Source organism: Rattus rattus, chromosome 11 (assembly GCF_011064425.1).
Source record: "Rattus rattus isolate New Zealand chromosome 11, Rrattus_CSIRO_v1, whole genome shotgun sequence".
Lineage (NCBI taxonomy): Eukaryota > Metazoa > Chordata > Mammalia > Rodentia > Muridae > Rattus > Rattus rattus.
Genome location: NC_046164.1, coordinates 24,378,029 through 24,402,879, shown reverse-complemented (window position 1 = coordinate 24,402,879; position 24,851 = coordinate 24,378,029). Strand labels below are relative to the sequence as shown.

The following is a 24,851-nucleotide window of genomic DNA, read 5'->3' as shown; positions in this document are numbered from 1 at the left end:
CATTGCAAAATCACAAAAACCATATTAACAGGAAACCTTCCAAATTCTCAGCAGCTCCTGTGATATCCTTGACACCTGCTCCAAGAATGTCTTTTAGTCAAACTATAAAAAAGCCATGTCGGGGCTGGGATTTAGCTCAGCGGTAGAGCGCTTACCTAGGAAGTGCAAGGCCCTGGGTTCGGTCCCCAGCTCCAAAAAAGAACAAAAAAAAAAAAAAAAAAAAAAAAAAAAATGTGCATTAAACAGCTGCTGAGAAACAACTTCAGGCTTCCAAAGGTATGCAGTGCCTCTCGTATACTGTCTGTTGAGCTACACAAACACACTGCCAGTGTTGAACCCCTGATCCAGGGAATCCCAGTGGCAGTACGAAGATGTTGTCTTTATAAACTACACCGACGTTCAAACCTAGGTAGTATTACTGATATAGTATCCAACACTCAAGTGCTTTCATATGACCGGGGGAAAAAATCTCAATTGTAGTTTAACTGATTCTATCTAGTGTACCTACAAAATAATCATGAAAAAAAAAATAAAATTCAATCTCTCTATATGAGAAAAATTATCATTTCTCTGAACATTTGACAAAGGGGAAAAAATAACCTTAACAATTTATATACTTGGATGACTTCGGCTGAGAACAAAAAGAAGAGACAACTCACATGCCACTCCAGACTGAGCCCTGTCTTACTGGCTTGTATGACAGTGCACTTCTTTTGACTATTTTACTATTATAAAAGGGTACTCAAAAGCTGGGAATATAGCTCAGTAGTAGAACAAGGGGCCCTGGGTTCAATCCCCAGTCCCATCTCCCAGTACACATAGTAAATACTTACCAAACATCTCCACTACTGCATTAAAGGGCCATAGAACTAAGATAATTAGTGTTACAGTATACTAAGCACTTACGTAGCACAGTATAATCTTCTAACCCAACTTGTGAAATGGGGACTATCCAAGGGGACAGGGACACCTATCGATCATAAACTTGACTGTGCATAGCTATTTTCTCCCTGGGTGAGTTAATCAATACAAATTCCAAGACACTAGCTGAGCGTTTGTTGTTGTGGTTGTGTTTTTAGCCACAGTCACAGGTGCTTACTTTTCCATCTGAAATGTTGAGAGATTTCGCCTTAGCTTTGTCTTACTATAAATGTATCCATGTTCCTTTCCAGGATAGTCACTAAACTTACAAACCTAATTCAATTTTTTGTCATCATCTACTGAGAACTATGCAACTCTTATGTAATAGCATCCACTAATTTTCCAGAACTTCAGGCTTGTTACTAGCTTGCCTTGACATTCCTTTTCAACTTCATCTTTAAAATTCTCTTGTTTTTCTTCCAGAAGTGTCATCTCCCTTAGTGAAATTTTATTTCAAGGAAATTTAAATACAAATTATACTTAAGAAATTGCTCTGTGGCCTAAATATTAAAATACAGCCAACTGGGTGAGAGATGAAGTATACAGAAGGAATAGAATGCTTGTTAGAAAACCAAAGACTTTGTATGAAGACCAACAGGGTTTAAAACCAAAAGCACTATTTAGTCCAGTTTCTAAAGCACTAGATGTTCTACACGGTAAATCAACTTCCTTTAAACTGCATAGCTATGCAGTGTTAAATTCCTTCATTACACACACTTTATGCACTATTCTATGTCCTGGTTTTGATAGGTGTACATGGAAACACTAACTGCAGACTCCAGATCAGCTGACTGTACATATTCACAGAAGGTAAGATTTCTAACTACAACTTCATGCAAACTAACATCTAGCAATGTTCAAATTATAAAATTTGCCTTTTCATGGGCAATATTATTTATATTTCATGAGAATATTATTTATATACTGTACCTTTCCTTAAGAAACAAATCTACATCTCCATTCAAGTACAAGTTATGAAATTCTGCAATATCATTAAAGAGTCTTGATTATATCACTAAACATTTGAAATTACAGTTTTAAGAAAAAAATTCTTGTTAAACTCAGCATTATTAGCTCTTCTAAGGGAAACTTTTGGATCAATTATCATAAAGAACAAACTCACTGATAGGCCTTGAAACTTAAAGGCAATCCAGGTATAAATACAGCACACGTACAACACAAATGGAAAAATTGGTGAAATACAAATACATTCTGTACTTTAGTTAATCCGAGGTTAATATCTTTCTTTGCATATATGTCCCACCAATTAAAAGATACTAATATAAAAATAGGAAAGAAAGAGGGACACAGGCACTCTCAGTACTGTTTTAGAAGCTGTTGTAAATCTAAAATGTTCCAAGATTAGGGGAAAAAAATGTAGGAGAAAAAACATTTCAAAATAAATATCCCTTTAGCTGCCATAACTCGATGTCATTCCAGACAATGTTTTAAAACATCATTAGAAATCAGTATGTTTACATAACAAGATAGACACTTTATTGCTCTACAAAGTTGTATTTTTAAAACCATCAGATTACATAGTGATAAGGAGGCTAGGCACACATAAAAAAAATCAACTGGATATTATGAGGTTGCTTCTCCAACTTGGTGGACAAATATTACAAAAATATAAAAGTAGCTGGTTAAAGCTAAGCTATCAAGTAGTATTTTCTGGAAATCTACTCCAAGACTATCACCTTTCTGTAGATTAGGAACTTAAACACAAAGAAAACTGATATTATAAGTTACTAATGAATGTATTTGAAAAATCCAAATTACATGCAGATAGAACTGGGTACAAAAAAAAGCCACATTACATTACTGTATACTAAAATTGTGTAGTGTTTTAAGTACTTCCAATCATGCAACAGTAAGTAATAAGGATCAGAATGACTTTTATAAAGGGATAGATGGGAACTCAATTAAGAGAATTGAACATGTTATACAGTCTCAATCACAGATGCATTATACATTCAGTCCCCCAACTCATCTATGCAAACACCCATTACTCCCCTCAACTACTCCCCAGGCCCATTCCCCATTAATTACCTTACCCATAACCCTCTCCATTAAACCCTCTGAATCATATCTGCTGGATAAATATGTAATCTACAGAATATTCTTCATTATTTCAGAACATACAAGTGTAATCACATGCTGTCTTCAATCATATCCTTTCAAAGGCCTCTGAACTGCTGCTGCACATGGCTAGGAAATTTCAAGCCTAAGAAACCAAGAAAACTAAAGTCAACATTCTGGAACTATATAATTCTACACTCTATAGCAACACTGATAATCTATTGGTTGACATTTATAAAAGTTAGTCAGTAGATCTCTGTGTCTAGAGTAAATGATTACATGACCCTAAAGATCTAATCCAAAAGAGGTTTACAGTCAAACCACTTTTCAAACATCATTCAAAGCCAGAGATGGTTTATGGAAATGAAAGCTTAACAGGTCATAAAATGCATATAGAACTTCTTTATAATAGTGCAAGCTGAACACATCTGTCCTAGAAAGCAGCACAAGTAGAATGTGAACTGAACCTCAGGGAGATGTGCTTCTCCTAAAATCTCAACCAAAATTACAGAATGGAAAAATACAGTTTCAAAATATACTGAACTCATCTATTACCATAATGAACTCATTCCAGACATAACTTGGGTTAATAGTTAGGGTAAAATGAATTTCAGAATTCTTTTTAAAAGAAATAAATGTACTTCATGATGTAGGTGCAGCAGCATCTAAAACAATGTACGAACATTCATCACTAAACACAACTCATGTAACCACAGACAGTAATAGACAGTAAAATTTCCTCACAAAGTGTTAAAGGCTTGATTTAACATGCCACGAAAATTATTATTTTTGACTTGAGATGCATTGATATAAATCATGTAAATTGAACTGAGGTCAGTGTTAGACCTGTAATTTAGGACCCCTATCCGAATTACCAGCTAATAATGCTAATCTTCTAAACACAGCTTAACTAGATGTTAAACTACGCAACTGTTGGTGCCAGTCGGCTAATAAAGGCAATGCTCTGGAGACACAGTCTTCTCACAAACAGCGGGCAGGAGGGTTTCATGATAATGTGTTCAACAACAATCCTCAGTTCGTTAAACAAGTTCCTGTAAGGTAAGATAGTTTTGTTTAGAAACACAAGAAAAAGGCAATCAATACAAACAATGCTAAGAAATGCAGAAGAAAAAGCTGACCAAAAAGAATTTCAAGAAGTAGCTGGGCGAAGTGGCGAACACATTTAATCCTAGCACTTGCTGGGCAGGGGCAAGCAGATCTCTGAGTTCGAGGCCAGCCTGGCTGCTCATAGTAAGTTTCAAGACAGCCAAAGCCACACAGTGAGGAGAGCCTGTCTCAAAACAAACAGAGCCCAAACCATTTAGTAAAGGATGAACCCCGAGTACACCGTAGGGAATAAACTAAAGGTGGACCCATGCACACCTGTCAGTCCTAGCCCTCAGCTGCTAGTGCAGGAGGTGGAGAGCCTAGGATTTCAAAGCCAGCCAGGGTAACATGAAGACTCCCTTCTCATCATAGAAACCCAAAGGAGTATCTTTTTGAGTAGAGAAGTAATAAAAACATTAAAAAGTATAGTTATATCTAAAAAGGATTATTTCTTTTTTCCTTTGTTAGTCAGTTTTCACATTTAACAGACAAATTCAAATCATTCTAAAAAGAACTGAAAAATTATGTAACATGGGTAATCTACAGTTTCTTTAAGTGAATGTTCTCTCACACCTTTTCTGGACACTCGGAGTTTCAATGCTGTAGTGAAGTTAATGATGAGTACATGGAGCACACTCACTGAATATTACTTACATCTTGGATACTGATCAAACTAGCTCTTTTCATATTAAAACCTATCCAAGAGCCCACACAATCTGTGTGATCTTACTCAGTTTCCTGCTGTAGTTTCTGACAGTGCTGTGTTGCTAAGTGGCCTTGCTTGCCTGACGTATACTACTCAGGAAGTACCCTTCATTACATACTACACATGTATACGCACATACACATCATATACAAAATGATGTACACTGGACTAGAAGTCAATTTGGTAGATCCTCAGGGATAATTTTGATTGCTCACTGTGCCTTAACTTGGGATCCTCCTGAGTGCAGAGAATGCCAGATTCCAGAGCACTCTGGAACCATGCATAGCTATGAGCTTTTTAAATCTCATGTAACAAAAGTAAAGGAAGCTACAGTATGCTTACGGAGAGGCTACTGTAAAATGACTCGTGAGTTTTACATATCATCTTTGTTTCAACTAAGAAAGTCCTTAAGAAATGGAGCTTACGTTTCACATATTCCCTAAGCACTAGAAGTACCTTAAAAGATAAAAGATAATGGCCCTATCCTTGAGTGGTCTAACCTCCAGTACTGCAAAAGTGGAAGACACTCAGAGTAGCATACTTCAGACGTCAATCTTCTGTAAGGCTAGCATTATGTGGCACGATTCTCTACTGTGGTACTGGCATACAGCAGACAGCTGCAGCTCCAGGAACAAGAGGTCTAGGGAGCCCTGTGCTGCTAAGCTGTTTGCTGGGGTAGGGGTAGTAAGCGCATTTCAACATAAGAGTGCATTCATCAGGATGGAGGCCTGTGAGTCAACAATTGATTGGCTGCTGCAAAACTACGCCTTTTTTTTTTTTTTAGTTTTAAAGCATAAGTTAAATTGCAAAGATACTTCTTCCTTCTAAATTCTAAACTATTAGTTAAGAAATTTCTAAGAGTCATAAATACTACATCTGGACACTATACTAAACAAAAGAGATTTAAGTTTGCCACAGCTTACCGACAATAGGGATTTCTTCTAGAGGAATATCGAAGAGTTAGAAATCTATAATATATAAAAGGCTGAAGCAAACTTCCTTGACCACTGAAATAAAAAATACAAGAGTGATGAATACATACTACTAGTTCATATATATATTCAGAAATTACAGGCAACTTAAAATGTCTATCAAATGGTCAGTACAATGACTTATCTTGGCACAAACCACTCTAGCAAAGGAAACAGGGTATAAATTACAAGAAGAGAACAAAATGTTATTTATTAAGTTTTTATAAATATATCCATATTAAAGTTTTATATACTAAAACTCAGAAAATATTAGATATTACCTCTATAATTAGCAGAGACAATTGATAAAATCAAGGGTTTTATGGGTACTTTAAAAAAATTGTTCATTATTTGTGTGTGTGTGCTAGAGAGAGAGAGAGAGAGAGAGAGAGAGAGAGAGAGAGAGAGAGAGAGATTGATTTTGTGGTGATGTAGGTATGTGTGTGTGAAGGTCAGAGCGTAACTTTTGGGATGTGTGTGTGTGTGTGTGTGAGAGAGAGAGAGAGAGTTGATTGATTATGTAGTGATGTGGGTATCTGTGTGTGAAGGTCAGAGGGTAACTTTAGGAGGGGGGAGGGAGGGAGGTAGAGAGGGAGAGAGGGGGGAGAGAGAGAGGGGGGAGGATTGATTGTGTGGTGATGTGGGTATCTGTAAAGGTCAGAGGGTAACTTTAGGAGAGTGGGAAGTGGGAGGGAGAGAGGGAGAGGGAGAGATTGATTGATTGATTGTGTGGTGATGTGGGTATCTTTGTGTGAAGGTCAGAGGTAACGTTTGTAAAGTCAGACTTCTCCTTTTATGTTTCCTTGGGTTCCAGGGATCAAACTCTAGACTGTCAGGCTGGCAAGCAAGTGCCATTACCTGTCTAATCTTGCAGGCTCAATGTTTTGTTTTTCAAAACAGGGTCACAATGCTGAGTCTCCCACTGCAGCATTCAGAGAACTGAGACTACATGCATATGTCATACCACATGCCACTTAAAATTAAATTTTATACCCCTCCCCCCAAAGAACCCCTAGTTTCTCTGTGTAGCCCTGGCTGTCCTGCACTCCCTCTATAGACCAGGCTGGCATTGAACTGACAGATCTACCTGCCTCTGCCTCCCTAGTGCTATGATTAAAGGCCTGCACTACCTCTGCTCAGCCCAAGTTTTTTTTCTTTTTTTTTTAAGATTTATTTATTTTATTTATATCAGTACATTGCAGCTGTCTTCAGACACACCAGAAGAGGGCATCAGATCTCATTACAGATGGTTGTGAGCCACCATGTGGTTGCTGGGAATTGAACTCAGGATCTCTGGAAGAGCAGTCAGTGCTCTTAACCGCTGAGCCATCTCTCCAGCACCTCAGCCCAAGTTTTAAAGCTCAAAAAAATGCTCCACATGAAGAAAGGTTTATTTTATATGAGTAAATAAAAACTCAAAACTATACCGACTAATACACGGACATAGCCTATAATAATTAGTATTCTTGCTTAAAAAAACATAATTCTAATACCTCCAGAGGCGTGTATATGTGTCTTTTATGAAACTCCAAGTCTGGAATTCTTTCTTTAAAAAACTACCTGTATTAAGACATTCAAATAACTAAAAACAAGTCAGGAATGGGGCCGTGGCTCAGTGCTCGATGGAGCATGTACCAGGCACGCACAAGACTCCAGCTAGGAAGGAGGATGAACTATGCATATAACTCATATAGCAGCAGTTAGTAAATTATATTGTATTTAGTAACTTAAAAATCTTGGCTATGAAAAATACATAATGGACAGCCAGACACGGCAGCACACCTATAATCCCAGGACTTAAAAGATGGCAGCCAGATGGTGAGTTTTAGCTGTCTAGTGAGTTTGAGGCTAGCTTGCCTACACAGAACTCTGTCCTTAAAAAAAAAAAAAAAAGGCAGGGTGCGGGAGCGAGGTGGAGAAAAACTTAGAGGCCAACCTTCTAAAAATGCAAAATGTGAGGCAGAGAGATGGCTCAGCTGGTAAGGTGCTGCCACCAAGACAAAATCCTTACCACATGATGGAAGGACAGAACTGACTCCTGAAAGTTGACCTATGGCCTCTACACATGTACTACACATTTACACAGACAAAAATTAATGTAATAAAAAAAAATTTTTAAAGTCAGGTGTAGTGGTGCACACCTTTAATCCCAGCACTTGGGAGGAGAGGCAGGTGGAGTTCTCTGGGTGTTCTAGGCCAGTCTGGTCTACATGGTGAGTTCCAGGACAGCCACAGTCATATAGTGAGACCCTGTCTCAGAAAAAAACCCAACAACAAAAGATTAGGGGGAAAAAAAAAAGAAAAAAAGAAAAGCAAAATATGAAGGTATATACAATAATTGAAATTTTTAAGTCACTATTTTTAACCTTTTCTTCTAATTTGTGTGGGAAAACTCTACTAATTAAGTTAGAAATCTAATACAGTCTGGATAACTCAGCACATAACAGAAGATTCCCTTCACTGGCAGGGCTTTCCCTTCTCTGACCTTGTCTGGGAGTTCAAACCCCCACACCTCTACCTGAAGAATGTCACGTAGCCTTAGTTAGGTTACAGGTTCAACTTCCTTTCTTCTGATAAGAACCCGTTCAGCTAGCACCTGAGATTCCTGAAATGCTTCCCCCTGCTAATGAGGTATTTTGGTACCCCAAGCCGTCAGTACCTTTGCCCATCCTGGATATTCCTACTCCAGTTGCCCAAAATTGTATAGGCCTTGAATGACCCCAAGTAAAGTTGATCTGCCTCCCTGCAGCTGGTCCTGGTGTGTCCTCTCCCTACATGCTCACAGGGCTTCTGAGACCCACCACCCCCATCTCTGCTCCCTTGGCCCACTTAAGACTGATATTAGCCAATGATCTACGAGGGCAGGGAGTCACAATTTGTACAGTAACTTATTAATAAAAATAATTTACATGATTAGAAGCTTATTACCTAATGTTATGTACATTTTACCCAACAAATAGTCTGAAGTAATTTTCAATTTTCTAAACTGAAAATTTTAACAGAAAATACAGAAAGCATTCATTAAAACCAATTTTCCCATTATCCAACTTAGCCCTTTCTAAACTTTACAACACACTCTCCACAATCTATCCTTGCGGAACATACGTACACGAGTGCACAAAAATGACCAACTAGCCTAATGCTCCTCATAACTCACTATTTACTAGCTCTTGAAGGCTTGACACTAATATGAATGTGAGACAAAAAAGCATGTACTAGTTCTTGCACACACCCAAACATTATATCAGAGAACACACTTTATGTTGTTAACCAACTTTAACTTATATTAGCATGTAATATGTATGTGATAATGTGCAAATTATCTTATTCCTTTTACAGCTTCAAGTATTCCAAAAATCTTATGTTCCTACTATTATGTAACAAGCCTCCCTATTTTTAGGAATATTTAAACTGGTTCTAATATAAAAATAAAGCTGGAGCTGGAGAGATGGCTCAGCAGTTAAGAGCACTGATCACTCTTTCCAGAGGTCCTGACTTCAAATCCCAGCAACCACACGGTGGCTAACAACCATCTATAATGAGATCTGATGCCCTCTTCTGGATGTATCTGAAGACAGCTACAATATACTCATAAAAATAAAATAAATAGGAGTTGGGGATTTAGCTTAGTGGTAGAGCACTTGCCTAGCAAGCACAAGGCCCTGGGTTCGGTCCCCAGCTCCGAAAAAAAAAGAATAAATAAATAAATAAATAAATAAATAAATCTTAAAAAAAAGAAAGCAAACCCTATCAAAATAAAAGGAAAAAGAATAAAGCTATAGCTAAGAGTAGCACCCGCTTACCATACAAAACATCCTATAAGCACCCATGGTTTTTGTTTGAGGATTAACCCCCTCAAAACAAACAAAAAACACAACAGTGTGACTGGAGCACCAGCATCCTGGCACTCAATAATTACAGGTGGGAGTGCTGCTTCAAGAATAGCCTGTGCTACAAAACGAGGTCTTGTCTTTCATAACCCAAAACCTGGGAGTAACATAGGGAAGCAGAAAGAGGGAAGAGAGAAGAGAAGAACTAAAATGAATGAAGAGAAGCAAACAAACTTACAATGATTATCTGTCTTTGCACATATGTGCATGCACGTACAAGATAAACTCAGACTGTAGTTTATCTTTAAATACAGAGCTCTAAGTAATACAGCCTCTATTAATCAGTGTGTCTGCCATGAAGACAGCATATAGAGTAGTGATAGCATGGTCACTTTAATTTTATGGTTTGGGTAATATTTAAGTTACATACTAAATTATTAAGTATTCTATATGTAATATAATGTTGCACATGAAAGGTGTCTCAGTGGTAGAGCCCTGTCAAAGCTGTGGACTTGATCCCCAAAGACAAATAAACTTTATAAAGTAATTACAATTATAAAATACTGATGAACAACATTAAATACACACAAAACCAGAAACCAGAAGTCTTCCATGTTTATGCATTGAAAAATAGTATTGTTAAAACATCATGTTACTCAAAGCAGTTTACAAATTCATCCATCAGGGATTATGAAAAAAAAGCAAAAAAACCCCCCCCAAAAAAACAGACAAACAAAAAACAACTAGTGGTGGTGAGGATGCAGAGAAAAACTAATACATGAGTGTGTGGCAGGTGACAATGTGCACTAGTCCCAACACCATGGAAAGGGGACAAATAATGCAAGGACCTCAGGATCCAGCCACCCCAGTTCTGGGCAAGCATCCAAAGGAAATGAGAGCAGCAGCGTCAATGTCACCTGTGCACTCCATGCTTACTGCATCACTACTCATCACAGCCAGGATACAGGCTCCAATGCACTGTCTAGCAGCAGATGCACGGACAAGGAATGTGCCACACAGTCCTAACTATACATACCACACACACATGGTTCGATGATAGTCAGTCCTAAAGAATGAGACACTATCATCTTTAGTGAAAAAAATGAACGGAACTCAACAGGATATTAAATGACAAGTGGGGCTGTAAAAAGGGCTCAACAGTTACAGGCACTTGCTACTCTTGTAAAATACGTCCATGGCATCTCACACCTATCCATAAATCCAGTCCCATGGCTTCTTCAGGCTTCTGTGGACACCAGGCACAGTACACATACATGCAGATAAAACATTCACACACATAAAGTACACAAACCTGAGACAGAAAGATTAAACACGCACTCAAATGCAGTGGCTCGAGAGCGGATTCAAAGAAGAGAGTAAACAGTAATCCCAGAGGCTGGGAGGGAAGAGGACAAGCTGGGAGCCAAAGGGTAACAGATGAGGGAGAGGGCTCAGAAACAGTGGCTAAGGTGCTCGCTGCACATTCGTCAGGACCCGAGTTCACGTGCCCTGGGGCTTGCTATTAGCCAGTCTAGGCAAAATGGTGAGCTCTCAGTTCAGTGAAACTCTGGAGGGTGATAATGGAAGACACTCAATATCAACCTCTAGCATCTATACACACATAAAACACACATGTATAACACCACACACACACACACACACACACTAGTTGATTAAAGGAATACATTCTAGTGAAAAATTATCTTTAAGAATATTTCTGGTAAACTCTTGACAATTAAGATGCTGATATCTTGGTCCACAGTGTTAAATAAATGCCTTAATGAGCTCAACTGAGTTGTTCTCAATGAGGTTAAATCCTATTATAATTCTAAACTAAGACTTCATGTTTTAGGGTATAAGCTTTGGAGCTAATAATTGATAAATGTGGCTACATCCAGTACACATTTAGGAAATGAATTTGTTATTTATCTGTTTCAATTAATACAGTGCTAGAAATTAAACACAAAGCCTTACATATGCTGGGTAGTATCTCCTTTTAAATGAGAAAATTCAAGGCTCAGAGACAAGTAAAAGTCTTACCAACTAAAGTCTAGGTCAGAGCACCACCTATTAACAAAATTTTTATAGCCAAGTATAGTGGCACAAACTTAAATCCCAGCTCTCGGGGAAGCAGAGGCAGGAGGATCTCTGTGAGTTCAGGCCATCCCTGTCTACACGGTAAGCTACAGGATAGTCGACTACATAGAGAGCCTGTCTTAAACAAATATATATATGAAAACTTTTAGTCTATCATTCTAAGCCTTGTACTATTGAGAGCCACAACTTGAGCAGCATATGGCAACCTTAGAATTCACAGAGAAAAGTGTTGCTGTAAAATTATAAAAAAAATGGTGTCTTTTACCCCGTACTAGGTCCAGTACCATAGTGCCCCAAGATATCTGGTAGATAGCTTCACCTCAGTCAGCAAAGTGTCTCACCCACTCTGCTCCATCCCATATCACACTGCCCAAGGCTTCCCTCTGAGCCTGGCAACAATCTCTCTACCTATCTAGTTCCCAAGGCAGGTTGCCACCACGCCAGAAACGTATATCTCAATTCCACGGCAGCCCAGTGTCTCCACTACTACAAACTCTCTTAAACTTAAATCGCCATATGAAAGAACACACGACACAATAACCTCTGATCCAACTGATAATATATAATTTGCTAATCTAGACCTCAAAACCCTGTACACATCCATCCCTTAAGAATATTTTATAACAACCTGTAAATGTGTAGAGAGGAATCTTAACATCAGCCTCCATGTTCTCCTGGTGGCTTCTCCTGCCTCACTCCAGTCTCCCCCTCCCTCTAAAACTCTTCTCCCACCCATCCTTCCTTCTTGTCCAATGACAAGCCTTTTTGATCTTGTACCTGCCTTCACCTGTATGACATCCTTCAGAAAAGAGTAACTTTGAAAACTGAAACTGACGAACTGACGAATTTATAGAAAAATCTGTAAGAGGTATGAAGAGAGATTACTAAAGAAAGTGAGTCTTGTTGGTGCAGGCTTGTAGCTAGCTACTTAGGAAGATGATACAGGTTGCAAGTTCAAGGCCAGCAGAGGCAATTTAGTGAGTCCTTGTTTTAAAATAAGAAAAAACAACAACAACAACAACCAAAAATGGACTGAGGCTGCTGTGGCTCAGTGGCATATGAAGTGGCTTATGAAGTAATGCCAGGGCCTGGGCTCAACCCTCAGTACAAGGGAGGAAGGGAGGAAGGGAGGAAGGGAGGGAGGGAGGACGGACGGACAGAAGGAGACAGTTAAATATATAAAAACTTGGGGGTTGGGGATTTAGCTCAGTGGTAGAGCGCTTGCCTAGGAAGCGCAAGGCCCTGGGTTCAGTCCCCAGCTCCGAAAAAAAGAACCAAAAAAAAAAAAAAAATTCATTGTCAGTCAACACTTAAAAAGTATAAAATTTTATACTTGGTAACAAAATTATGAAAAGCAAGTAAACAGATTTCTTTTCCTAGACAAGAATCTTACTATGCAGTCTAAGCTGGCCTTGAACTTGAAATCTTCTGCCTTAGCTTCCCTAATGCTGGGATTACAGACCAGTGCCTGGACAAGCTCATTGATATTTTAAGGAACATCTGATGTGGTTCTATTAAATACAAAGTGCATTTAGCCCAAAGACAGAAAAATTAATTCTGATATCTATGTTGAAAAAAACTACTGGTGGTACACACGTATAAGCAAGCTAAGAAAGGTGTTTCTTGCATCATTATCTGAAAAACTAAAAATTCGAACAACTATCCATCCCCAAGTAATAAAATGGAACATACTAACGCAAAGGAACAATGTATACTTTCAAAGAAACAAACGTTAACTGTAGATGTCAACACATAGATCATAAAAATACATCCTGACTGAAAATCAAGCTGCAAATAATCCATGCATTATGGTAACCACAGCACACAGTAAAAACAATAAAAGAACAAAGCTACACCCTCCACCACCCCACCCTAGGTATGCTTTCTACAGACATGTATTTTCTGAATGGACTACACATGCAAACACATGAAACCGCTTACTGTGGACCAGAGAGGACAGAGCCTGACTAGAATTCATTGTAGGACGCTATCTTAGCAGAGATGCGTGCTCATCCTCAGCCTGGGAGGCCATATGTGGGACAGCACAGCCAACGACTGAAGATCCGGTCCACACTCAACTGTGACCTTATTTAAATCCTGTGCAGGGCTTTTTTCTCTGATCAATCATGAGTTCATAGATGACAACACGGCCCAGAAAACCAATAGGTTAGCTATCCCTGTTAGCTTATCTATAAAGCATCCAGGTAGATATGGACACAGTTAGAATTAAATGCAAAATTATCAATAGAGAGACCAACATGGCTGTGATATTCTACCTCTCAAAATAAAACTTTCTTTATTCACTCATTATTTCCAGATTACAAAATATGTTCACAACTGTAGGCAACTGTCACTGTAAGACTATACTTTAAAAATGTCTCCTTTTAGTTTAAGAGAAGAATATCCTCTCAATTATGGCCAAGAATGAACTGAACTAGAGTTCAAGACTGTGCTGGCTAATTTTATGCCAACTTGATACACACTATAGTCATCCAAGAGGAGAGAACCTTGGTTGAGAAAATGCCTCTAGAAGATCTGGCTGTAGGCAGGCCTTTAGGGCATTTTCTTAATTAGTGATTGGTGGAGGAGGGCCCAGCCCATGGTGGGCGGTGCCATCCCTGGGCTGATGGTCCTGGGTTCTTTAAGAAAAGAGGCTAAGGAAGCCGCAGTAAGCCCTTCCATGGCCTCTGCATCAGATCCTGCCTCCAGGTTCCTGCCTGACTTCCTGATGGTGAGCAATGACAAGGAATCATGAGCTAAATAGTCCCTTTCTCCCCAAGTTGCTTTCTTTGGCTGTGGTATTTCATCACAGTGACAGTAACCCCAACTAAGACAAAAAACTCTTTTAAATGTAGCATTTTTAAAATTACTTTTCAAAAATTAATTTGCAAAAATTAATTTGTAAGAGTTAAATGATGATTCACAATGTATATAAGACAAAGTCCTTGTCCCTGGGCTACTCATGGCTGCTGCGGACAGAGGAGCCATCCTCTTCAGCTGTACACTTACTGGTGAGCCCGCCATGCCACAGTGGATAGTTCCACAGCTCTGGCGCACAGATGGCCCTGGTCTAAACTCAGTGGGTAACAAAACAAAAATACAGGAAGGTGCTTGTAGGGAGGAACAGATATTGAGAAGGATGAGAGAGAAATACAGGTGGGTCACATGTATTATACACATGCATTAAGTATTAACAAATATGTTTAATTAATAATCGAACATCTAAGTGTGGGCTTGTGGGGAAGGATCTCAAGAGAAAAGAGGAGAGTGATGGGGGTGGCATGGCGGTATAAATAATATACACGTGTATAAAAATGTCAAAGAATAATTCTAAAGGCTGTTAAACCCTGGGGGTCAGGAGAACACAAATCCCTCAATGACTCTTCTAAGGCAGCGCTGACATTCTGTGAGTGAAATCTGTGGGTATCTTTATGCTCACTTACTATCAATCCTTCAAAATCAGCATATTTGAATTCTTACCTAAAGAGCATAAAAACTGTAGCGGGCATCAAGAATATTTCGTTACAAGCGATGAACTTCAGAATATTTTGTTGGTTAGTACTTAATTTATCCAAGACGGATCTCAACAGAGGTAAACTATTTGAACCCTTTGCCTAAAACAAAAGAAAACAAGCATTAGAGGTAACGAGGCATCTCTAACAACTCAGTCAGTCACCCTAGCACCAAAGTATGTGTGTGGGTGCTCGCTAACAGGGCACCACGTGCACACACAATGCACTCACCTTCTAACAGTGACCCCTCTCTGCCTCACTTACAGCCTCGTGTGACACAAAAGCTCTGCCACTGTCTCGCTGTACTGCTCAGGGAGTGCCAAAAGCCTGTATAGTACAGACGCTATTTTTGGTAATACTTCTGATTTATGGTTGGTCAAACTCAAGAACTAATGAACACGGAAGGCTCACTGTCTATTTAATCAGCATATTTAACAGGTAATGCAACCAAAGGCCAAGGATTTCAAAGTAACTTTTATGAACTTGCTCGTTGTACTTCCCTGCTTTAGTCTATGTTTCTCTTTTTTTTTTTTTGGTTCTTTTTTCCGGAGCTGGGGACCGAACCCAGGGCCTTGCGCTTCCTAGGCAAGCGCTCTACCACTGAGCTAAATCCCCAACCCCTAGTCTACGTTTCTTAAGAGAACCCAAAACATGTCAACACATTTTGTCATTCTTTATTTCCCACAGAAAAGTTAAATTCCACTCTCCCCACAAAAAATAGTGGCTACTTCTCCCCATTTGTAACAAAAATCTGACTGTCCAGCAATAGTTAAAATACCTGTGACCTTTAGATAACTAACACTACAGATTATGAAATCCTTAGTGCTCCTGTGGCTAGAGAAATAAAGAAATAAAAAAAGGTGGTGCCCACCTTTAACCCCAGCACTCAGGAGGCAGAGGTAGGTGGATCTCTGTGAGTCAAGGTCAGTCTGGCTACATAGAGTTCCAGGACAGCCAGGGACTCTGTATAAAGAGACAGCCTCAAAAAATAAAATAAAATTCAGGAAAACAACTCTTAAAGTTACAATACACACACTTCCCATGGTTCTATGCTGCATAAGTTAGTGACAGTGAAGGTGAGATTTCTGCCAACTTGTCAAACCTTAGTGAACATACGTATTTCAAACTTCAGGGAACTGGAAGGCAATTTTAAGAACAAACCTTTCTCTATAAAATAATACTTTATAAAATAATAAAATTTTGTTATATTTCAACCATATAATCTTCAAATCTAAAAAAAAAATCTACAAAAGTTTGTGGAGAACACAGGGACTTTTGAGGCAAACTGTCTGAAACTCAAGCTCATGCCAACTACGTACAATCTTCAAGCCAAAGACACAAAGAGTTTACTTACATCCAGGACCTTCTTAGTGTATGTGGCAGCATGAAGCAATGAAAATAACAAGACTGGAAAAATACTCACTGGAGAAAGCCATTAAGGAAAGCCCTCACATCACCAAGCACTGTGCACACATGTACATGCTTTCACACGTGTACATGCTTTACGACTCTGAGCACCATGCACACACATGCACATAGCTATGTATTATGTGCAAAGTAAAGCTGAATCAACACTTGACTGTGAGTTTAGCTTTTCTTTCATCTTTGAATCAAATGAAGTTTTGCCACTTAGAAGGAAGTAACTTTCTTTCTAAATCTTTCCATTTGCAAAGTCAAATCCTTTTTAATAAAGTACTACAAATATTTCCTAAATAAAACTATACTGCAGGCCACCTCAAATGACTGAATACAGTTTTTACCCCACAATAGACATTTGGTTTTTTTGGATTTATTACTTTTAGCTGTGTGTGCCTGCATGAGTCTATGTTCACCACACACATGCAGGTGCCTTAGGAGGCCAGTGGGTACTGGATCCTTTGGAGCTGGAATTATAGGTATTTGAACCAAACCTGGATCTTCTGCAGGGGCGGTGAGACCGTTTAGCTGCCAAGCCATTTCTCTAGTGTACCATTTGATCTTAAACACAGTCTTCTACAGTGCTTTTATGAATCTACACTGTGGACAAAAGTTAATGGCTTAAGTCCCATTACTTTGAGAAACTCTACTTTTTGGAAAAAAAAGACTGTATATTTCAGATTGCATAAAATCTACCACAGGTCCTATCAAGTTAATTATAATAAGCAAGGAATTTTTATATTAAGTCCTATGGTATGGCCTTATACTGTGGGTAAATATACAATTTTCATTCAGTGTTTCAGAAGAAAGCAGTGGATACAGATCTCCTCCAATTTTTGCTAGGTTGTTAACAGAAAACCTGTCAAATAATAAATGACAGACTATCAATGATGAATGGTAAAAAACTAGCCTTAAGATGTTTTCTACAGGGCTGGAGAGATGGTTCAGAGGTTAAGGACACTGTCTACTCTTCTAGAGGTCCTGAGCTCAATTCCCAGCAACCATATGGTGGCTCACAGCCATTTTTAATGAGATTTGGTGCCCTCTTCTGGCCTGCAGGAATACATGCAAGCAGAACACTGTATACATAAAAACCTTTTTTTCTTTAAAGATGTTCTCTGCGATAACAACAGCACTTGAAATGAATCATTCTATTTTTCTGTCTAGGTAAAGGTATGGCATGGATGGAAATTGCTAAATGCTAATAATCTGAGTATCAAATTCATTTTAACCTTAATTTACTTAGCATCCAAAACCTCATTCCAATCGCCACTAAGCATCTCTGCCCAAACTTAGAAGAATCTAAACAGAAACCTGTGTCTTCCCTGTAGCCTACGCCAGCCTCAAACTCTCCTTCCTCCTTGTTGAAGCCTCCCAGGGCTGGGATTACAGGAATACACCACCATGTCTGGTTTAAAACTTCTTAGTGAATCAGACTCCTTAAAAACTTGAAAACTACAAACTTCTCCTTTTAAAAGCCCATGTGAAACTCTGCTGAAGTTTAAATAATTCAGCTTAAACTCTGACACCGCCAAACTTGAAGCCTAATTCAGTAACAGGCGATGCCAAAGTACAGCCTTCAGCTAGGAGCCAAGATCCTTGGGTTCCCGTCCTGGCTCTCGCACAAACCTCATCTTCCTAGGCCATTTCCTTCTCTGTCAAATGGCTACACGGAGATCAAGGAGATTTGTATGAGGAATTTATCCCTAACTGCCTACAGTTCACAAATCTTTACAACAGTCATCTTAGTTTCTGATGTCACTCTTTTTCTCTCTAATTTTTGGCTTTTGAGACAGGATCTCACAGAAGCCCGGGTTAGCCTTGATTTTCCAAGTGCTTCGATTACATGCCTGGTTCAATGTCACTTTTAAATTATTTAGAAAAGATAAGGGGTGAAAAGGCTACCCTTGTATTCTTAAGTGCCAGTCACTGACAGGGCAGGGACAATGTACCACATTAAGAACAAAGGCCCAAATACAGATGTAGGACTCCTTTGGGCCCCTTTCCACACTGCCGTAATTCCCCCTTTCTTTTATAAATTAATTAGCATTTCTTACCCCACTAGCTTATGTTCCTGCCACCACTCAGTACTTCTCTTCCCGACTCCTAAGAATTAATTTGCTGGGTCAACTCGCTAGGTTGTTTGTTTGTTTTTTGAGACGAGGTCTCACTATGAAACCTTGGCTGCCCTGTGCCTCCTAGGATTACAGGCCTATACTACTATACTTGGCATAAATGTCCTTTCTATTTTACGTATAGCAGACTGCTTTCACTTTATTTATTTTACTAAGTCATTTCTAGATTAATTTTTGTGCCTAGTTCACTAGAAGCTGGGTGAGCCAAAGATTTTTTTTAGGTAACACATTTATAGGACTGGAGAGATGGCTTGAGATTAAGACCACTGGCTGCTGTTCAGAGGACCTGAGTTCGATTTCCATCACCCACACAGTAATTCACAATTGCCTGCAACTTCAGTTGTAGGTTTTACCATTCTCTTCTGGTCTCCATTGGCATCATGCACATATATGATCACATACATATACACAGGCAAAATACTCATATATGTACGTAAAATAAAATTTGCATCTTTCCACCAAAATATTAAGTCAATGAAATAAAAATTTAAATTTTGAATTCATGTATATGTGCGTGCCTTGAATAGAAATTGTTAAATGTCTAGGTCGACAAGAGCCAAGAACATCGAGATTCGAGATAAAGTTTAAATTCACAAAACAGCTCTACAGAGTTTACATTTCAAATTCTGGGGACAGAATTCCAACAGAGAAAGCCCACTGTCACAGCTCTGAAAGGATACTTGTAACTGGGTAGGAGTTGACGAAGATGAGGGAGTACAGCAGGTAGTGGCAGCTGTCCTCTAACAAGGCCTGCGCCAGGAATGCTCTGCTCAATTGGAAGTGTGGTAATCTCTGATGCAGCCTCAGAGCGCTGGTCAGGGCATTGGCCAGCAAAGCACGCTGGTAAAAGCTTGCTGCTTCATGCAACCTGCAAATGACCAGAGGAAAAGCTATCAAGACATCAACAGCTACCACGTCTCTTCCTCCTTTGTGGATTGCATCATAATTGCACAACACCTAAATCATTTAATTGTTAATAGAAAACAAATTACACAAATGTACTCCACATTCTGGGAAACGTCCTTCAAATATACATCCAACTGATTAAGATAAAGCAGGCTTCTTTTGTCAGCTTAAAAAGAACTTCTCAACCCAAGACATCTAGGTCCCCTCAGATCTTCAGTAAGTAGTCACACAAACCAGAAATAAAACGTCCTGACTGGTATTACTGGATTACTGCTGCCTTAACCGGGTTTTGTGTTGGTCTTAATCCCATTGACAGTCTAATGACTGTAGAGCTAAGAAGCAGTCCACAGATGCCGACTGAACAACCGAGTCAGAAATTGATGATACATACCCAAGAAGAGGCAGAACGAACAAAGCAGAGCAATAAACTGTGAACAGGCGAGACAGCCACATCGCTGTGTCCAGCTTATTGGTCATCATAAATTGCTAGATTTAAAAAATAAGAAAATTAGGGTAAATTAAGCCCAAAGATAATGTTAAGGACAAATTATGCACTTTTATTCCTGTAAGGACTGCGTAACCACCCTTTGTAACATTGGCTTTTGTAGATCATTAATTGGAAACTCACGCTGCTTAATGTCTCTGTCACACATATGCATGAGAAGCCCCTCCAGAACAAAAATCGGGACAGTAAAGTTTTCTGTGCTATTTCAACATTTATAATAATGGCTCCATCTACTTTAAAACAACTTTAAATAACAACTAATGGCTCTCAAGAGAACTATGATGTCTATTCTTAGAGAAATCTCAAACCCAAATAGGACTCAGAACTGAATAAAGCATCAAATATTAGGTTTGTCTTAAATAATCCATAACAAAAACTCATTGCAATAGTTGGCACAGAACTCATTAGTCTGTAGACTATTTGTCTATGTACACTCTGAAGGGCCTAGCACAGCCGAGGCACTGGAAATAAGCCTGACAAGTACGAAATGCTATCTGGTTCTCAGATCATATTACGCTGCATCCCCTACAGGCTCCATACAAGTTTTACCCTGCTATCAGTGGCCCTAGATTAAGCTTATCATGAAAGAAGAACTTAAATCTGCTTTAGCACTAACAAGTATCTCATACCAATTCCTAAAGAGGCTTTCATTTTCTTAACTACAATGCTCAAAGATGTTAATATACGGAAACATACATGAGTATATAAAGTAAAAGGAGTCTCACAATACATATCCTCATTAAATGTGGTGGAGTTTTGTTTCTAGATGGTGCGTCTAATAAGATGATTTTGAAACACATTTATGCATCTATCTCAAGTTTTTAAATACTACTTTTATGCAATTTCACCTTTTTTTTGTCCATGAAAAGTTTTCTTTAGGAAAAATTCAAGTGTATTTTATTACATGCCTTTTAGTTACATGCTAGCAATTTCAAGAATAAAATATGCTGCTAGTTTATCCTATCTGGACCCAGCTATGATACTGTGATGGTACTAAATTTAGTTGACAATAGCAGCAGCCAAATGAAAGGATGTAATCTAGATTCCATGCTCAGTTTGCTAAGAGCCTTCTCTTTACAATCCATTTGCTGGGCCCAGCAGTAAAAGGACACACTCCCAAGACTGACGACTGAAGGTTAAACCCTAAGACCACCACAGAGGCAGAGAACTTGTCCTCCGACTGCCATACAGGATACTCCCTAATAAATTAAGTATTTGTGTAGGGTTTTCATTCCTTAACAAGCCACTGAATTATCTATTTCAGACATCTACTTTTTTTTTTTCCTTTTCTTTTTTTCAGAGCTGGGGACTGAACCCAGGGCCTTGCGGCTGCTAGGCAAGCACTCTACCACTGAGCTAAATCCCCAACCCCCAGACATCTACTTTTAAGGATTTGATTTTGTTATTTTTAATTGTACGTGTGAGGTGCATACAGTAACCTATGGAGTCCAGAGGATCCCCATGGAGCTGGACTTACAGGTGATCGTAAGCTCCCTAATGTGGGTGCTGGGAACTGAACTAGGTTCTTCTGCAAAAGCAACACTAACTTATAAACATGAGCCTGGCCCTTCATCTAGGTCTTTTGTATATATATACACTCTATTACACAACAAAAGCTTAAAAGGCTGGTTTAAGTTTTTCTAGAGTGAACTGCCTGATATATATAGTTCCACAACAACAACATTTTAATTGATATTTGGCCTCAAGCCTTGAGGAAAAATTATTCAGTTTCAATGTATTAGGCCAGATAACTTTTTAATTATAAAGGGGAAAATCTACTTTTACACTGGCAAGTGAGTTGATATCACCTTAAACATCACCCCTGAATTCCCGAAAGAATCAACACAAAATGGTTCTTGTGTCTTGAGAAGGGCACAATCAAAACGAAATTTCAGTTTCTGGATCCTTCTGCAAAACGGGTCTAGACCTTTGAAACTAGCTGTGTCTCCAAAGCCCAGAGAGAGAGAATAGAGGAATTTCCTTTGACTGACTGTGCGTAACGAGATAAGACTAATAAATGCAATGACTATGGGGTTGGGGATTCAGCTCAGTGGTAGAGCGCTTAGCAAGCACAAGGCCCTGGGTTCGGTCCCCAGCTCCGGAAAAAAATAAATAAAAATAAAAAATAAATGCAATGACTGCGTCCCAAAGAGAGGAAGAGGCAAGGGACAGTTAAGGAAATCTGACCATGGACTACAAATTAGGTTAACATGCATCAATGTTAAATTACCCAAATGTAGTGAAGAAGAAAACAATACTTAAAATATTTGTGGGTTAGCAAGAATTTCCAAATGGGTCAGCAAAGTAAATGCATGTATATAGGGGGTGTTGTAAAAAGCCTTTTTAAAAAAAATCTAAACTTCAACTTAAGGACTAAAGAACAAAAATTCCCCGGGTCTAACTGTAGAACTAACTTTAATTATAAAGTTCACAAAAGGGCAGTATTCCTCCCAGTAAACGACTAACCGAAGAAACACACCACTCTCTCCTTCTCAAGATTTCTTAAAAGGCTAAAGTAAGTACAAAGGGCAACACTACACGCACCCCGAGGCGTGTGGGTTGAAGCCTCTGCCTCAAATGGTAGCTTCAACCTTAGGTTGAAGACGATCGGAAACCGGGGTGTGGGAAGGGGCAAGGAGGCCCAATATCCCCAGCTGACAGGTGAAGGCTACCTGCTCCAGAACTGCCTGTGGTCGCTTTTGAAACAAACTTAGAGCTCCTCTCCACCCGCACTCCACTCCCTAACCCCAGTCCGGCAGGCAGAGGCTTCTAGAACGCTCTAACCCTCTCAACACTTCCTGCTCCTCGCCAACTCTTGCTTCTGAAACCGGGCCACCAGGCTGCTTACTTACCACAGCGCCCGCCCCTTGGGGGCCGTTCGGGGTCGTATCTGCCATGGAAGACACACAGGAGCCCGGGACGCTGCGACAGCAAAGAAGAGGAAAACGTCAGTGCCAGGCGACAACCCTCCGACCTGTTTCCCGAGCCGGCTGGAACCCCAAACCCCCAGAGGAATGGACCTTCCCAGCCCCGTGCAGCACACGGCCGCAGAAGTCCCCCTACCGCGGCCGGATAATACCTGTCCCGCTCGGTCCAGACCAAAGCTGCCTTTCTAGAAAGACCCAAGCGAAGGCGGAGCTTCGGAATAAGGCCTTAAAGGGCCGATCGACGCCGCCGATTCCCGGGGTTGCAAAACCGGAAGTGATCCTTTCGTTTCCGCGTGAGTCGGGCGGGACGTTGAGAGTCACCGGGAGTGGTTTCCAGAGGCATGACGGGAAATGCAGTTTTTCTTCTTGTTCCACCTGTCCTAAGAGCCAATTGGCACGGAAATGTACAAATGAAACCAGCGAGGCAATTTTCGTTTTATCCAGGACTCAGGCAATTTTTTTTTGCTGGCTTCCGAACCTCAAAAATCTCTCTACTTCCGTATACAGAAGCGTCAGAAATATCTATGATCTCTCCAGACAGGAATTCACTAAACCCTGTGGTTTAGTTTCACTAGCTCAAGCACTAGTGAAATCAGCAATGTGACAGACATTACGCATGGAGGAAAAAAAAATGAATATAGCACTGACCTTCTCAGAGACAGTAAAGTAAATGGAAATCACAGCAAAAGTTGTATAAAATACGGCCATAAGCCGAGTTACTCAGGGGTTCCTGGAAAAGTTAATTCTGACCGTAAATCTTGAAGGAAATGGAGAAGTATGAAAGGGGAAGGAGGCTCCAAATAAGGGAACAGAGCATGTAAAGTAACAGAATAGTCGACACAGTTCTGTGTGAGCTGACTGTGAATGGATAATGAAAGAAAGATTTGGACCACAGAGAGGCAGGGTGTGCTAAGAAAAACATCATATGGGGGGTGTGGGAGGGGTTGGAAGGAAAGGGAAGGGGAGAAATGAAGTTATATTTTAATTAAAAATATTTACAAAGATTTACTATGTATACAGTGTTCTGCCTGCATGTATGCCAAAACTTCTGAACTTAACCCTGCAACTTAGAGAGCCAAACTACAGCTTTAAGCAGAAGTGTGACATCATCAGGATTAGAAAGATCACGGGGAGGCCATTGCACACGACTAGGGATAGCAATGAAATCTTGGATTGTGGTGATGGTGTGGGAGAAAAGAAAAGGAAAGAAGACTTGAATGTGGCTTCCACGATTTCATGTCTGGCTAGATCAAGGTACACCAGGGAGGGGTGTCATCTGCTGAGATCCAGAGAAGAGCATAGAGAAAAAGGAAAAAGAAGAACAGGAGAGAGAGGTGGAGGACAGGGGTCTGACTACAGATCTAGAGTACAACTCATACTCCAACTTTGGAGCCATGCATCGCTCCTACTCTCTCAGAAGTATAATCATTTCCATGATTCTTAGCAGCCCAGGTGCCAGTCACTGCTGCCTAGGAGTCAAAGGATGCTCTGTAGAATGCTGTAAACTTTTCCTCTCAGGCCACTGTCCACATTTGGGTTCCCACAATCTCCAGCATAGATTACCTAACCCCCAGCTCAGCTAACATGTTACCTTCTCTGCATTACTGGTGTATAATTTGTCTCCTATTTTCTAATACTTATCACTGTCTAGTAGCCTCTCTCACCATGTATGTGTGTTGTGTAAGTATGTGTGTGTGCGTGTGCACACACATGCACACATGTGCATCTTGGTTCACTCG

General features: G+C 39.7%; 1 protein-coding gene across 2 annotated transcripts; it reads right to left on the bottom strand.

Moving 5' to 3' along the window:
• Positions 1 to 1,521: 1,521 nt before the first annotated feature.
• Positions 1,522 to 23,393, bottom strand: Tmem33 (transmembrane protein 33). Of its 2 annotated transcripts, XM_032916183.1 has the most exons (8): positions 23,038 to 23,393; positions 20,072 to 20,166; positions 19,455 to 19,642; positions 16,578 to 16,645; positions 15,192 to 15,325; positions 5,737 to 5,820; positions 3,932 to 4,052; positions 1,522 to 3,145 (listed from the first exon to the last, which is right to left on the bottom strand). In XM_032916183.1, exons 1-8 carry the CDS (start codon positions 23,080 to 23,082, stop codon positions 3,140 to 3,142), a joined length of 741 nt encoding a protein of 246 aa, XP_032772074.1. In that variant the 5' UTR covers positions 23,083 to 23,393; the 3' UTR covers positions 1,522 to 3,139. The 2 variants fall into 2 exon arrangements, with proteins under 2 accessions (XP_032772074.1, XP_032772072.1); XM_032916181.1 differs by lacking the exon at positions 1,522 to 3,145 and having other exon boundaries at positions 3,751 to 4,052.
• Between the last annotated feature and the right edge of the window lie 1,458 nt (positions 23,394 to 24,851).